Below are 15,057 nucleotides of genomic sequence, written 5' to 3'. Positions count from 1 at the left end.
AAGAGTTCAGTAAGAACTCAAACTCAGAGCCTCCCCATGCAGTGCCTCCCTGCACTCACCGGGGGTGGCTGCGTTTTGGGATGCATGCTGTGGACGCCCTGGTTCTGTTTGAACCATCGTCATGCGTGTTTCCGGGGTAAATAACTCTAAACCAAATTGCCACAGGCTCTCAGACCCTGCCCCTTTTATATCGTTGCGTTTAGATTCTAGTGGACATTTTCCCCAGAAAAGTAAGTGCCGCTCAACACCGCTTGCAGGGAGAGGCAGAGACTCGCAAACTACAGAACTTGGGGGGTGGGGGCTGTGGTTCTCAGTGAGTGAGACAGGAGGCTGGTTTTTGCTGCACTCCTAGAGGAGGTCCATCCTGCTGGTACACGCTTCAAGTACCTTCTTGAACTGTGGCTCTCAACCGTAGGCGCACATTAGAACTTCCTGCAGAGCTTTAAAAATGCCAGGTGTCTGGGCTGGACTCAAGCCGACCTCCGGAGAGCCTGTGCGATGGGGTCCTCCCTGTGCCCCCGGGTGACTGGTGTCACTAGAAGGACTCTCGCTCCACTTTGTGTGGCCTCTGCCACACTCTCTCCATTTTTAAAATAGAAACCCATCATTCAGGGGGACTTTTTACATCTTTAAGAATCTGTTTGTGGACTCCAGCATCGCTGTCTTTATGTTTTCCAACATTTCGCTGTTTCCTGGTGCTACTTTGCCATCCTCCTGGTGCTCCCATGTAAAATTTTGACTAGGGGCTTGCTACTTAAAGTTGTTCCTCAGACAACGTGAGCATCTCCTGGAGGCTGGTTAGAAACACATGTTCACAGGGACCTCTCCAGGGCAGCTGATTCAGAACCTGCATTTAACAGGATCCCTGGGGGAACCGAGCACAGTAAGGCGGAGGTGGCACTGGGGTCCGAGGCCAAGACTGGAATCGCAGGGTCCCCAGATGTGCACATCTTGGGGGGCAGGCTCTTCTCCAGAAGCTCACCCTCACTGTCTCCTCACTGCATGCTCCAGGCCAGGCCTGCACGTGCCTTTTTCTGAAGAGTGTGAAATAGCATTCTTTATGTTTTAACTTAATTTTTCTCTGCACACAGGGAAGGTCTAACCTCTTGTGGTTTGCATCTCTTCTGCTTTGTATGGCTTGTCTATGTCATTTGCATATTTTTCTCCTGCTGTTTGCATAATCAGAAATCTTTTTCTTAAATAGCTTTTTTTTTAATGAGACTTATGAAAGGCTTTTGGGGTCTTAAGTAGATTATCTTCAGTATTTGTCCTTTATTGAAAGTGAAAGTCGCTCAGTCGTGTCTGACTCTTTGTGACCCCATTGACCAGGCTCCTCTGTCAATGGAATTCTCCAGGTCAGAACGCTGGATTGGGTTGCCGTTCCCTTCTCCAGGGAATCTTCCCAACCCAGGGATCGAACCCAGGTCTTCCACATTGCAGGCAGATTCTTTACCGTCTGAGCCACCAAGGAAGCCCTTGTCCTTTATTACCCTCCTCTTATTTACTTTACTAAACCAGTAACCAAATGGAAGAAACCATGCATCAGTGGGCAGTGGGCAACCTCAGTGCAAGAGTCTCCATTGGGAAGAGCTAGGGAAAGCACACTGGGGGAAGTCGGACCACAGGAGAGGAGTAGACAAAGGATGCCAGGCCAGGGATTGCCCTCCAGAAGATGGGCAGGCTTGGGCCAGGGATCTCAGAGAAGGAGACTGCATGAGACAGGGGCCTGACCAGTCCCTGGAGGCCCAGGCTATGTCTTCCTCCTATATGTTGTATGTCTGTGTTGGCAAAGAGTGTTGGCCCTGCCCTCTGGCCAGATTCTTAGAGAGACACATAATGTCACTGGGAACAATAACACAGTCATAATTAATTTTCCTCTTCAGTCTGGCCAGAGAGATATTTTGCCTGTTTTTGTGGTTGACATAAAATAATTTCCTGTGGTATCGTTTCCATTCCAATCTTATGCAAAACAGCCCTATATTCTTTTTATTTAGCCAAACATATTTTGTCCTGTGATGCAGTTGCTACAACAAATATAGCTCTGCATGTATGTAAGTGTTTATCTGTAACAGGTTTCGTTTATTAGTGATGGCACCATCCACAGAAATTTGAGATGGGGAAGTTACTCTGATTTCTATTATAAAGGGATGTAAACTCCAGCTTTTCACAAGAAGTTAAAGGAACGAGAAAAAACCAATTTGCAAAATCGACATGAAGTTCTGGTTGGGGCCTCACCCTGGAACAATGCTGCATCGGATTTGATTGTTTAATGGTGGCGATGAGGCAAGTGGATAAATGAATAACTAACATATTTGGGCTATAACTCACTTAGCTAAAGACAATAACAGTCCAGCTGTTGCAGGAAACCAAACTGAATCCAGCCCATAACCTAGAAATTTATGACCTGCAAGCCACTCGAGACTCCTCGTGTATACTTAAACTTCTGCTTTCATGTTTGATGCTGGTGGCCAGGCTTACCCCCACCAAGAGTCCTGCTTAAAGCCTGAAATATGCAGCCAGTTGGGATACGCCCAGAGCACCGTATTGAATTCCCAGGTTCCCAGGCTCTGTTCTGCTGTTTTCCCAGCTGGAACCATCAGGGTCTCAATAAGTAAAATGTTTTGAATTGTCCAGTTGATATCTAGCCTGTAAAATGTCAACACAAATGCACCTCATATGCTCCCCAAGAATCTAGCCAAGGCTCTTGAATCAGCTGGTGGAGGTGGTCGAAGAGAGCATTCTCCAAGCCCTTTGTTTTCTTCTTATTTTGGTTTTTCTTTTCATCATATTGGGGCAGGTATCCATCTGGTCAAAAAGTTCATTTGGGTTTTTTCCATTATATCTTATGAAAAAGTCCGAATGAACTTTTTGACCAACCCCATACTGTGTCCGGGCAGGAAATGGCAACCCACTCCAGTATTCTTGCTGGAAAATTTCATGGACAGAGGTGCCTAGTGGGCTACAGTCCATGGGGTCGCAAAGAGACTTGACTGAGCACACACACACGCACGCACACACACACACACTTTGTCCCCGGGCTATTTGTTCTCTTCGGCCTCCCGAATGTTGGTCTTCCCTAGAAAACCTTAAAGCTGACAGGCATCTGAGGTCTCCTTCCCACTGTGATTCTGCTTGACAGGCTCGGGGTCTGGGGAGGAAAAGGGCCCTTCTGTTCTTTGCTCTGGGACCCATCTTCGGATGAGAGTCTCTGCCCCGCTGGCTGTCTGCATGTCGCCGTTAGCCTGGCCTGTCACAGGGCAGAACGGGCACTAGGGACTCGCGGTTTGCCTTTTACTCTTTCCCAGAGGAGCCCAGGCCTTGTCCCACTGAGAGAGGCCGGATGCCCCCTCTCCTGCTGTTTTTCTCCAAGGAGGAGTCTGGGCCCCACCTGTAATGTGACCATGGATTTTTGGGCTCAGGGCTATGTTTCTATAAAAATGCGATCACTTTGATGTGACCTACAAGGAATCCAACAGTGTCTTAGGAATATAACTAGGTTCTTTACAAGAACGATGTTTCAGTGCGAGGGGCCAGAAGTCTGATTCTAGGAGCTGCTGGGAAAGGAACATTGAACTCTGACTTGATTTCATGACTGGACTCTCACCTCACCTCTTACAAAGCTTCACCCTTCCTCTTGAAGGGCATGTGACGTGTTCATGTTGATTCAGTATAACAAAGATCTTATTTTACGACATATTGAGGGGTGTTGCCATGCTATCTGTTACAGAATTCCATGGAGGAAGAGGCTGAACAAATCTGAAAAATTATTGACCCTGTTTTAGGGAAAATGGTAGCGATGCCTCACAAAATATTAGATTGAGTGCTGGATCTGATCAGTTCTCAGGTTAATTGTAATTTTCCAAGGTGGTATTTGAAAATGTCCAGAAATTTTCCCACTAATCCCATTAAGAAAAATGTCCCTGCATGTTATTTACATAGTTCTTCCCTCCTTACAAATTTTATATTCTTTTATAGGGCTAACAATGGAAAGAGCCAGAGGCTTTAAAATAAATGCTGTTAGAATACAGTAGAGTAAATCTTTAGTAAAAGGACCAGAGTTTCTCAAACTTTTGTCTTCTCAACATCATTACTGTTTACTCGGAGCCTAAATATACTTCCAGCTCATTAAAGCTGGACTGATTGCCCCTCTGAAAACAGCTAAGGGCACCCACCCATGTACACAGGCCAGGGCACAAAAAGATAAATAGAATCAGTCCAAGAGGGAGCCCAAAGTCTCCTAAACCTGGTGGCCAGTCAGTGCCTTTTAGAGAGCCGATATGTAAGGGACGGGCCTTTGGGGAGAATTGCCACCCCCATCAGCGCCCCCTCCCGGCTACAGGAGTAGAGTGGCCAGAGAGAACGGAGCTGACAGCAGCTCACTGGTTTACGGCGGCCTACTCTAAACCTATGGTGGGTGTCCAGCCCTTTGCACTGGAAAAGAAAGATGGGGAAGTGAGGAAGGTATTTGTAGCCTGGCTCTTCACTGGGAGGGTCTGGGAGGCAGGGCTGGATGGACACAGGAAAGAGGCTTTGGAGGAGTTTGCCAGGGGTAAGCTGGGAGGCATAGTTAGAGCCTGGGGACTGGGGAGTGAGGCGGTGCTTTCAGAACAGACCCCAAATCATCTGAGCCCTGGAGGCAGGTCCAAAACAGGGTGTACAGGCCCTGCACACAAGCCCACAAGAGCGGAAGCAGCCCCTTGCTCTGGAGTGACTGGGACTCTGGTGTAACGGAAAGCTCAAGCCTTGGAGTTAAAGAGACAAAGCAGAGTTTGGACGTATTTCCCTGTGCTGAATGGCTCTCTGGCTGTGTTTTCAGTCCCATAGCCCTCCCAAATTGCCAACTAGCGTGTTGAAAAAGGAGGGTGGCTTCTGTGTCCTTCACCATATCTGTCTGAATGGCAGGCACCCTTTTGCCCGGAGTGGAGGTTCAAGAGAAGGGAGGATCCGTGAAAGAGAGGAATCTGAGAATTTGTCTTTCCTTCATCAGAGAGCTATTCTGGGAACAAAGCAGAGGGTTCTCGGAAGGGGGCTTCGGAAAGTGCCAAGCACCTTACTGACAGGAGGTGACAGTGGTTCATTGTCTTTGCTGCCAAGTTCAGATGGAATCCATCTCCATGCTTGAGAATCTGCACAGTCATAACACAGAGGGGACTGGCTCCCATTTAAATGGCTTGGCTTCACTGGGCCTGTCTTCTTCCAGCCAGCGAGGGTGGTCATGCCAGCCTCCCGGGACGGTTGTGAGGGTTAAGTGAGCCACCTGTGGTGGGGTCTCACCATCCCCCTTCCCTTCACGCTGGTGTCCCAGGGCCCTGGTAGGAATACGAAGCTGCCTGTAGATAGATGTGTAAGGGCTGTGGTGCAGAAGTCACCCAGGAGCTTGTGCACAGAAGACACGCCCACCTCGTTATCACTTTGCTACCATCACTCACCTCACTCCCCGCACACCACTGTCCACCTCACTTGGTCTGCTGTAACTCGTGGACAAGACCCATCTTGGCCCTTTCTTTTTACCCCCAGGACTCTGGTACAGTGGCTTGCCCCTGTACACAGAAGCTGGGTTGTCAGCACTGTGTGTGTCTAGTACTGTTGTGACTTCTCGGATAAGCACTAAGGAGCTGGGCTTCATCTGCAAAGGGTGAAGGCAGTTCTGTCCTGCTCAGGACTTTCAACAATGCTGAGAACTCTGAGCCCAGAAAACCATGGAGAGAACTGTTTGATTTCTTTGCTCCCTGGCCAGACTCCACCCTCTCTCCCCCATGTCCTCCCCCACTGCGTGACTCATAAAAGGCAGTCTGCTTTTGCATTTTCACTGATTGCTTTCTGTTCAGTGCCTACCTAGGGACCAAAGAGATGGTGGAGGAGCGCTGGATGAGAACATAGCTGCAGATCTAGGAGGGAAGTGGGGTAGGGACTCTGCACAGCCATGACCGTGGCCAGACCAGTGGTTGTAGAAAGTGCCTGATACCATAAACGTTGGGCCTCCCAACAGTGGCTGAGTGGTAAAGAATCTGCCTGCCAATGTAGGAGGCAAGGGTTCGATCCCTGATCTGGGAAGATCTCCTGGAGAAGGAAATGGCAACCCACTCTAGTATTCTTGCTTGGGAATTCTCGTGGACAGGGGAGCCTGGTGGGCTACAGTCCATTGGGTCGCGAAGAGTTGGACACAGCTTAGTAACTGAACAACAACAGTAATGACCATAAGTGTTGCTAAGAGCCATCTCAGCGTGAGTGAACTTATTTCTCTGTCAGGCCTGTCGCCACAAAGGCCATCACCTTTCTGAGCAGCTTCGCTGTGTCTTAGTCAGATGGCAATGACTTAAGTCAGGGATATGCACCTTCCAGGAGACCCGTCTTCCTGTCTGGGGTACGTATAACTGCAGCAAGGACTGTCTGATTCTCATTCCATTTAGCCTGCCACAGATCAGCTGTTTCACTCTCAGCCTTAAATGTTTCTCCTGACTCAGACAATTGCCCCCATGCGGGGACTGGACCCCTGCTTCAGTTCCCCCACCGGCTGAGGGCAGGTCCAGTCCTATTAACACTCCTGTTTTCCCCCCTAGTTCCTTCGTCCTACCGAGTTTTACATGGTTCTCTATATTCTTTTCCGCTGGTCAGGTACTCCTGTCCACTCTCAGCTGGTGTTCTGTATGCACTTCTGTGTCTGAAGATGTATTCCTGATGTATCCATGGAGAGAGATGTACTCCACGTCCACCTACTCCTCCGCCTTCCTCTTCCTAAGTCAGGGATCTGAATCTCCCAGGTCAGGATGCACTGCAGGGGTCTCTCCCAGAGACACTAGTTCTTGGTGCCCCAGGCTGAGTCTATGAAGTCAAGTTTAAATCAACCAGCTTTGGGAACCTTGGCCCCTTGCTGTTGTCATTCCAAGTTTTTTTTTTTTTTAGCTTTTTATTTTGAAAGAATTTTAAGACTTAACAAAAAAGTTACGCTTACTTCAAAAGTAATCTCAGAGAGTTGCCTTCTATCCTTCACCCAGCTCCCCGCAGTGTTAACACTCTGCACACTGTAGGATAATGTGTCAAAAAGTTAACTATTAACTCAACTGCAGTCTTGACTCAGATTTCACCAGTTTCCCACTAATGCCCTTTTCTGATCCGTGATCCTACTTCGAGTTCCATGTTGGATTGTCATCATGTCTTCTCAAGTCTTCTCTGATCTGTGGCAGACATTCATGACCTTGACACTTTCAAAAAGTACCGGCTAGTTATTTTGTAGAAAGCTGTCAATTTAGGAAACCTTGTTTTTAATAGACAGGATTTTGTGTGAAAAAAAGATGGAGGGCAAAAGTAAAGAAATTAACCTAAAAGGTTAAATAACTGACATTGACCAAAAAAAAAAAAAAAAAAAAGCCAAAACCCACAAAAATCCCACAGAATGTCTAGCATTGAATTACTAAGAATGACACACAGCTCCTGGTATTTAAGTCCAAAGGGGCAGGACTGGACCCATCATTTTTCTCCCTCAGTAGACAGGTCCCTCCAGGAACAAGGGCTGCATAAACGAACAGCTCTGATAGCAGCTGGGCCAGTTACTTCCCAATGCCAAGACGCAAACATGTAGGACATCTTCAAGCTCTGATGTGAATTCCTGTGATCCTAGACGTGCTGTTCTCAGGATACTCATCAGAACAGTGTTTAGGATCTTAGGGATTACAAACAACAACAACAACTAATTTCCAGATCACTTGGCATTATATGAAAAAAATGGAAAAAAAAATCTGTCAGTGATTCAGAGGTGAAAGAGCACACATATGGCTTTCTGTCACGTGGAAGCAAAACTCGGTCCGTTTGCCATCAGAATGAAAGATGGTCGGTGCATGGGCTGCCAGGCTTGTCAGGGCACAGCTGTCTCCAGGGTGGGCTCTGGTTCGAACGTCTTGGCCCAAATCCTTCTCTCCCACTCTCTTTGTGCGCGGGGGCCAGGGTCTCTGTCTCTCCATGCCGCTGTTGCTCATGCCCTGTCCTCATCTCATAGGGTTTCCACACAATTGGGATGAAATAATCCATGGTAGTGCTCAGGAAACGGCAACCACAATCGTCATTCTTCTCAGATTCAACTTAACAGTCACCTGGGAGCACTTTGGAGGATTAAACAAAATTTTTTTTCAATTCAAGGGTTGCAGGGGGAGGCGGGGAAGAAAAGAGAAAACAAACTTAGGATTTTTCCATGAGCCCCAGACCCCCCTGTGCCGCATGTTGACCGCAGAGGTGCCCTGGGTCGGATCCCAGGGCTGGCGTTCTGGGAGCTGTCACAAGTGCCTGGGGTGTCGAGTGGCTGCTGGTGCCAGCAGAGTGACCCGGGCCGTCTATGGAAGGGCTGCGGGGCAGACAAGGATAAACATTTCCACGGTCTGTTCTCTGTTAAGCAGCTGCGGGGAGGGGAGGCAGTCGCATGTGACAGGCCGGGGAGCTCCGAGGCAGCCGGAGCGTTCAAGCAGGCAGCAGGAGGGGGAGGCAGTGGAAAGGGGCCCAGACGTTATCTTATCAGATGGAAGCCAGCCCCCCCCCACTCCCCCGCCTTCCTCCTTGCTCGCCAGCACTTGAGACGTGCTATTTGAGAATGCCCTGTTTGATGGGAGGCTAGTTTCTGCTGTGTGAGTCCCATATTCTGCTGATCCCCTCCTTTTCATACGTCCCCAGCCCTTCTTTGCTTTCTGGAAATGTTCTGCGTGAGAGTCACCCCCTGTGCCCTTCCCCTCACTCCACGTCCCCGTCAGCTCCTGGCCTCCTTGAGATGACACTTGACTCGAGGTGGAGGCTCCTGTAACCTCTGTTGAATGAATGAGTGAACTTGACGAGCAGGTAGACAGACACTGTAAGGATCCTTTCCCTGTAGGACTTGAATTGGGGTACCAGGCTGATTTCAATTACCTGCATTTCACATCTACTTTCCACTGGTAAGGTGAATTAACTTTGAGTTTTTTAGCAAAGTGTTCAAATTCTTAAGGTCCTCTTCAGGGTTAATATATTTCTGGGAGAATTTATCTGAATTGTCAGGAACGTCTACAGAAAGTAGGATTCCATAAATGGGGCAAATTTTTCTTTGAATCCCTACCTTTCAGGGACTCATCTGGCAAGCAGAGGGACATTTACTTACACTGGCTTTTTGCCACAGCAGAGAAAAGCCTGGACTGGACGGGTCTCAGGGGTCTATGGCGTCAAAACATAGGAGTAGACCATGAGGTTGAGGGCAGCAAGGCTGGTACAGCACCATTAAGCTTTATTCTGTTCTCTGGGCCGCTCCCGGATCGGCTGGCCCAAGGCCCATATCTATTAGGAGAGTATAGCCTGTTCTATAAGGTGCCAGGGTCCTTACTCAAATATTTACATGAACTGAGCACTCTAATTATAGGGCTAACATGTAAACAGAGGTGAGAGAGGCCTCTTTCAATGCCCACCAGTTCGTGTGGTCACTGGGCCAAGCGTGTAATCCACGAGGGTGCAGAGCTGCGCAGAGCAGTGGTCACTAGCCGTGCCACCTCCTGTTGCCAAGGAAACGTGAGATGCCCTCAAAGTGCAGCATGGACTTCTTCAGACAGAAGCTTGTATCTTGGATAAGAGGTCTCAGCCGTCCTTGTCAAGAATGAGAAATATTTCATCTTGTTTTCTGCCACTAAAATTATTATCTATCTTTAACAAACCCTTGAAGGAGTGTTTAAAGAACATAAAGGGTATTACAAAGTAGTATTTTTATTGCTGCCCCATAGAACAAATTCCATTACTCAGTTACATGCAATCTGCCTCCAGCCAAGGCTCCGGAGCCAAGCATTTTGTCTGGATGAGTTAGATACTCAGTCTGGAGCCCAGGACGTCTGGGCTTGGGGGAGGGTGAGCTGGTGCAGGAGCAGCTGTGGCCAGGGGGCTCTGGGGCCATGCTGGGCTTGGAAATGCAGTGGTGTGTGTGTGGTGGCCTGATCTGAGGGTACCCTTCACTGCACAACTTTGTGCTGCTATTAAAAACCCTAAGTGTATCCATTCTTTGAGTTAAAGAGCTGAGCAAACAATAGGTTCTCCATGAAGTATCTGTTGACTGACTGATGGATTAGGTGTTGGCCCCTGTCCAAAGTAAGACTTCCCTGCTGGCTCAGATGGTAAAGAATCTGCTTGCAGTTCAGGAGACCCAGGTTCGATCCCTGGGTGGGGAAGGTCCCCCTGGAGAAGGGAATGCTTATGCACTCCAGTATTCTTGCCTGGAGAATCCCATGGATAGAGGAGCCTGGTGGGCTACAGTTCATGGGGTCGCAAAGAATTGGACACAACTTAGCGACTAACACTTCCCCTTTCCTGTCCAAAGTGCTGATTCCTGGGAGAGAAAAAAATGTTCATTAGTTGGTATTAGCCGCTGTTTGTTCTACCAGAGAGAGACCTGACTCTTTCAGGCCCTTTGTCCACGGGCTAAGTGGGCTTTTGCCCAGGGAGGCATCGTTATGGGAGTTGTCTGCAGACACTCGAGGTGGGGACCTCACCCCTGTGGAGGCCTCAGAGAACATAGGCCCCCTTGTCATAGAGGGAATGTGGGGAATTAGATCTGGCAAGGAAAGTGAGAAAACAGTAAGGGTGAGCTTTACTTTCTCTGCATTCTGATCAAAGGCCTTCCCTGGTGATCTCAGGGACTCTCTAGTTGATTGATGATTTAGAGTAGATGGGAGATCTATGACACATCGCTTCTGAAAATAGAACAGATATCCCAAACTCAGTATGACTTCCATACAGAGTAAGCCAAATACAATTTATCAATTCAGGAAAATGTAATTAGGAAACTTTTCAAATGAAAAGACCAGTCTTGGAAGGGCCAGCTGCCTCATCCTTCAGCCTTATCCAGCCTCTGCTTTGACATTGAAACTGATCACACTAAACAATGGAAAAGCCATAATGTCAGGCAAACATAAGCCAATTCTCAGTCGGTTAAATATGAGTGTTCCTCTGACCGCCAGTTGTAAACCTCAGGGCGGGAGGTCACTGGGCCTTCTTGAGCCGTGTGTGTCTCAAAGAGACCATCCAGCAGGTCCACTCAGAGGTTTGGCCATTTGCTCCTTGTCATCGAGTCCACACGGAGTCAGTGGTTCTCCTCTGTAGAGGCTCTTTGATGAGTTGAAACTGAGACCACGGCGCTCTTGGGGGGCTCATCCTGACGACTCCCCCCTTGTGCCAGGTTCTGCTAACACCTTGCTGGGGGGCCTCTGCAGAGGTTCGTCCCTGCAGATTTGCGGGATCATCTCACCTCACTTGCATCCGCGGAACGTGTGTTTTCCTGTACTCTGGAATTCCTCACCAGCTCTGATCTGCTCCTTGTGCTGGGAAAGGCTGCGCTCTCAGCAGGCCACCTGCATCTTGTAGTTCGCACCCTTTCTCAGACAGCTCATGAGGGTGGGCCTCTCTCTGCCCCACCCCACCACACAGTCCCCTCTCTGCCCGACTCTCCAGGGCAGTGCCTGGGTCATCTCCAGGGCAGCCTCTGGCAGCCCCTAGATTTTTTTCCTGCCCTGAAAACAGCCAGTCAGCCGGGGCTCTTCAGCAGGGATAGGGTTGGGCCGGGGGTCGTGAGCGCTGTGACTGCTCGGGGAAGGGGCCTGGCTGCTAACCCTGCCCTCTCTTCTCGCCCCTTCGTCTCTGGCCCCGGCAGTGCGGAGGACCCTGAAGAGCGGCCTGACTCCGGAAGAAGCGCGGGCGCTGGGCCTGGTGGGCACATCGGAGCTGCAGCTGTGACCCCCACGGTGCCCTCAGAAGCCTGTCTACACCGAGTGCGAGCTCCTGCTGGGGGGGAGCCCCTCCAGTGGGAGGTGCAGAGACTCTGACGCCTGAAGCTTCTGAAGGGGGGGCGCGTGTGTCTAGATGTTACTGCCCGGCTTGTGACACGGACTCCGGCATCCCCTTCCTGTTCTTTCTTCATCGTGTCCGCTGTGTGTCTCTCTTTTCCTTGGCACCTGGCTTAGTAGTTCCAAAGCGTGACGCCTTTTCTGTGCCAGGAGCAGCCCCTTTTCAGGAGCAGGGCACTTCCGTCACAGTTACCATGGTCATGATGCAGTTTGGTTAGGTTCACAGACTGGGTCCCTCCACAACACCAAAACATGCAGATGTCCACTCCAAAACTGTACACAGAGGAAAGCACAGATTGTTTACTGGTTGTGGATTTTAGATGTATTATTAATAAATGTTTATACAAATTCATAAATGTACACCCTGTTTCAAATACTAAATAAACAGAGTTTAATGCCGTAACTGGAAACCTTTATTCTCCTGCGTAGAACCTTAAATAGCTCCATAGGCTCGGCTCCTTCTGGATCCACAAAAAGTCTTCTCAGGTTTGTGAGAAGGACCCTGGCTCCATATGGCCTCCAAGCCCTTTGGATTTTCTTTTGTTTGTTAATTGAGTGAAAAACGCTGACGTGTGCTCTTTGTAACTCCAGATTAATTAGGCACTGTCTTCCCGGCAGTACAAGTTAGCAATAACCTCCCATGTATCACCTTACCCGCATGCTTTGTTTTTGCTCCTTTGTGATGCTGCAGCAAAAACTAGCGTTTAAAAAATCTAAATTCTGCAACTCACTCACAGGCCTTTGATGTTAAAATTCATTTTCTCAAAGAATTTACAAAGTCACCAAAAGAAAAATGAAAAGTTGAAGCTTTGTCTGCAGAGAACTTCAGAATGAGAAGTACTGTCCTTGGCGCTCAAGCACAGCCATCAGAAGCTCAGGAGTCTAGAGGGGAAGATGCTTGAGCTGCTCTCAACCACAGAGCCACTCTGAGGGGCCTGAACTCCTCCACAGAGACCCTCAGCCCCTCACAGGGCACATGGCTCCCTCTGAAGAACCTCCACCTCCGAAAACAGGGGACGGTCAACAATTGCTGTTGCTCAGTCGTGTCGGACTCTTTGCAACCCCATGAACTGTAGCCCACCAGGCTCCTCTGTCTATGGGATTCTCCAGGCAAGAATACTGAAGTGGGTCGCCATTCCCTTTTCCAGGGGATCTTCCCAACCCAGGGATTAAACCCAGGTCTCCCACACTGCAGGCAGATTCTTTACCGTCTGAGCCACCAGGGAAGCCCAGTATTCAAGGGGGTGGTGTCAAAAGATGGTCAGGTCACCAATTCTATCAGTGTCTCACCTCCAGAGCCTCTGTGACCCTGTGTTCCTGAATCTGAGAAGGTGTCATGTAGAGACAGGATGCAGTCCTGTGGTCTGAAGCACTGAAGATAATATATTCACCCCACTGGCCTTTGTGACTGTGCCCAGCCCCGCCCCCCAACCTTCTGCGTCTCCACTCTCTGGGAGACAGGGAGCTCTTTCAAACAGGCATTTGTCAAATAATACGTGAGTACCCCAGAGAGCCTAGAACCTGCAAAAGTTAGGTCTGTGTATTCCAGACAGCTGAGTTTATTTAATCACTTTATTGAAAAGGGTGCATAGGGTATTAATGTTTATTTCCTTATGGTTCTAAATAACGTGTATTATATTCCACATGTGGTTTAATGGTTTGTCAAAGCCTCAGCCTGGAATATGAACATGGAGTTTCTGTATCACTGGGGATCGTGATGGGCAAAGAAAAGGAAGATGAATTTTTTTCCCACACATTTAATGAACAAATATTTTGATGCCCTTCCAAGGGTCCCTGGTGTTCTGCTGAGAGTTACTGCTGTAGAATAAAAGGTCACATTTGGAAAGAAGTGACTGAATAAATCTAATGTTAATTTTAATTTTATTTTATGGATTAAAATATTCTCAGAGGGAGCAAGCTAAGTCATAATTTCTTGGTTACAGCTAGGTAAAGAAGGCCTCCTTTTACTGGAAATTGGTTAGTAGTTTGTAGTGAATCTGAGTGATTTTCTTCTGTAGTTCATTTCCTCTTCTTGTCACCATTCATTCTGTCTGCCTCTACTGGTGTTTTTAATTCAAGAAGTTAAATTTTTCTTAAAGACTTTTGAGGAGCATTAAAGTGAATAGTACTTTGCAGTGTGAGATGTTGCTAATTGTGCTGGTCATCACTATATGTATTCTTGTGCCTATTTCTTAATCTGGGTTGAAATTACAAAATTGCTGGTAAAGAAAGGCAAATATCTTTCTTTTAAAGATACCTGTGTTTTAGTTTCTTTGGAGTCTTGAGGGTTTTTTTTTTTTTTTTTTTTTTTTCTATTTAAGAAATAACTTACTGAGAAGGTTTAAAGTGGAGGGGAGGGTGCACAAAGATGTAACATGCTAATGGATGGGAAGAATACTATGAAAATAACTATACTATTATGCTCAGGCAATCTACAGATTCAGTGCAATCTCTATCAAAATACCAATAATGTTTTCACAGTAGTAGAACAAATAATTTAAAATTTTATGGAAACACAAATGACACTGAATAGCCAAAATGAACGAGAGAAAGAACAAAGTTAGAGGCATCACAGTCCATGATGTCAAACTATACTGCAAAGCTACGGTCATCAATGGTGTGGCACCATTACAAAACAGACACATAGATCAACGGTACAGAATAGAGAGCCCACAAATGACCTCACACTTACATTGTCCATCTGTGACAAAGGAGGCAAGAACATGCAGTGGGGAAGATACAGCCTCTTAGATAGTGTTGGAAAAATGGGCCGCTACATGCAGAAGAATCAACCTGGCCTACTCTCACACCATACACAGAAGTAAGCTCACAGTGGATTAAAGAGTTACATATCAGGCCTGAAACCACAAAGCTTCTAGAAGAAAACATAGGCAGTGTGCTGTTTGTCATCGGTCTTGGCAATATTGAGTTTTTTTTTTTTTGCTCAGGCAAAGGAAACAAAAAATAAATGGGACTACATGAAATTAAAAAGTTTTTGCACATTGAGAGAAACTATACACAAAATGAAAAGACCACTTACAGCGTGGGAGAAGACATTTGCAAACAATATATCTGAGGAGGGGTTAATATCCAAAATATCCATAGACTGTCTATAACTCAATGTAGGAAAAAAAAAACGATTAAAAAATGGACAGAGAGCCTGAATAGACATTTTTCCAAAGAAAACATATAGATGGCCAACAGGCATCTGAAAAGATGCTCA

General features: G+C 47.6%; 1 protein-coding gene across 2 annotated transcripts in view; it reads left to right on the top strand.

Moving 5' to 3' along the window:
- Nucleotides 1-13,935, top strand: part of FHOD3 (formin homology 2 domain containing 3) — a 518,587-nt gene extending 504,652 nt beyond the window's left edge. For both annotated transcript variants that reach the window (XM_061130778.1, XM_061130777.1), the window contains one exon: nucleotides 11,642-13,935. In XM_061130778.1, coding sequence (XP_060986761.1) covers nucleotides 11,642-11,724 — 83 coding nt within the window. In that variant the 3' untranslated portion in view covers nucleotides 11,725-13,935. The remainder of the gene's footprint in view (nucleotides 1-11,641) is intronic.
- The last annotated feature ends 1,122 nt before the right edge of the window (nucleotides 13,936-15,057 follow it).

Source organism: Dama dama, chromosome 27 (genome assembly GCF_033118175.1).
Source record: "Dama dama isolate Ldn47 chromosome 27, ASM3311817v1, whole genome shotgun sequence".
Classification (NCBI taxonomy): Eukaryota; Metazoa; Chordata; class Mammalia; order Artiodactyla; family Cervidae; genus Dama; species Dama dama.
The sequence above is the reverse complement of the archived record's forward strand: the minus strand, read 5'-3'. Positions and strand labels throughout refer to the sequence as shown.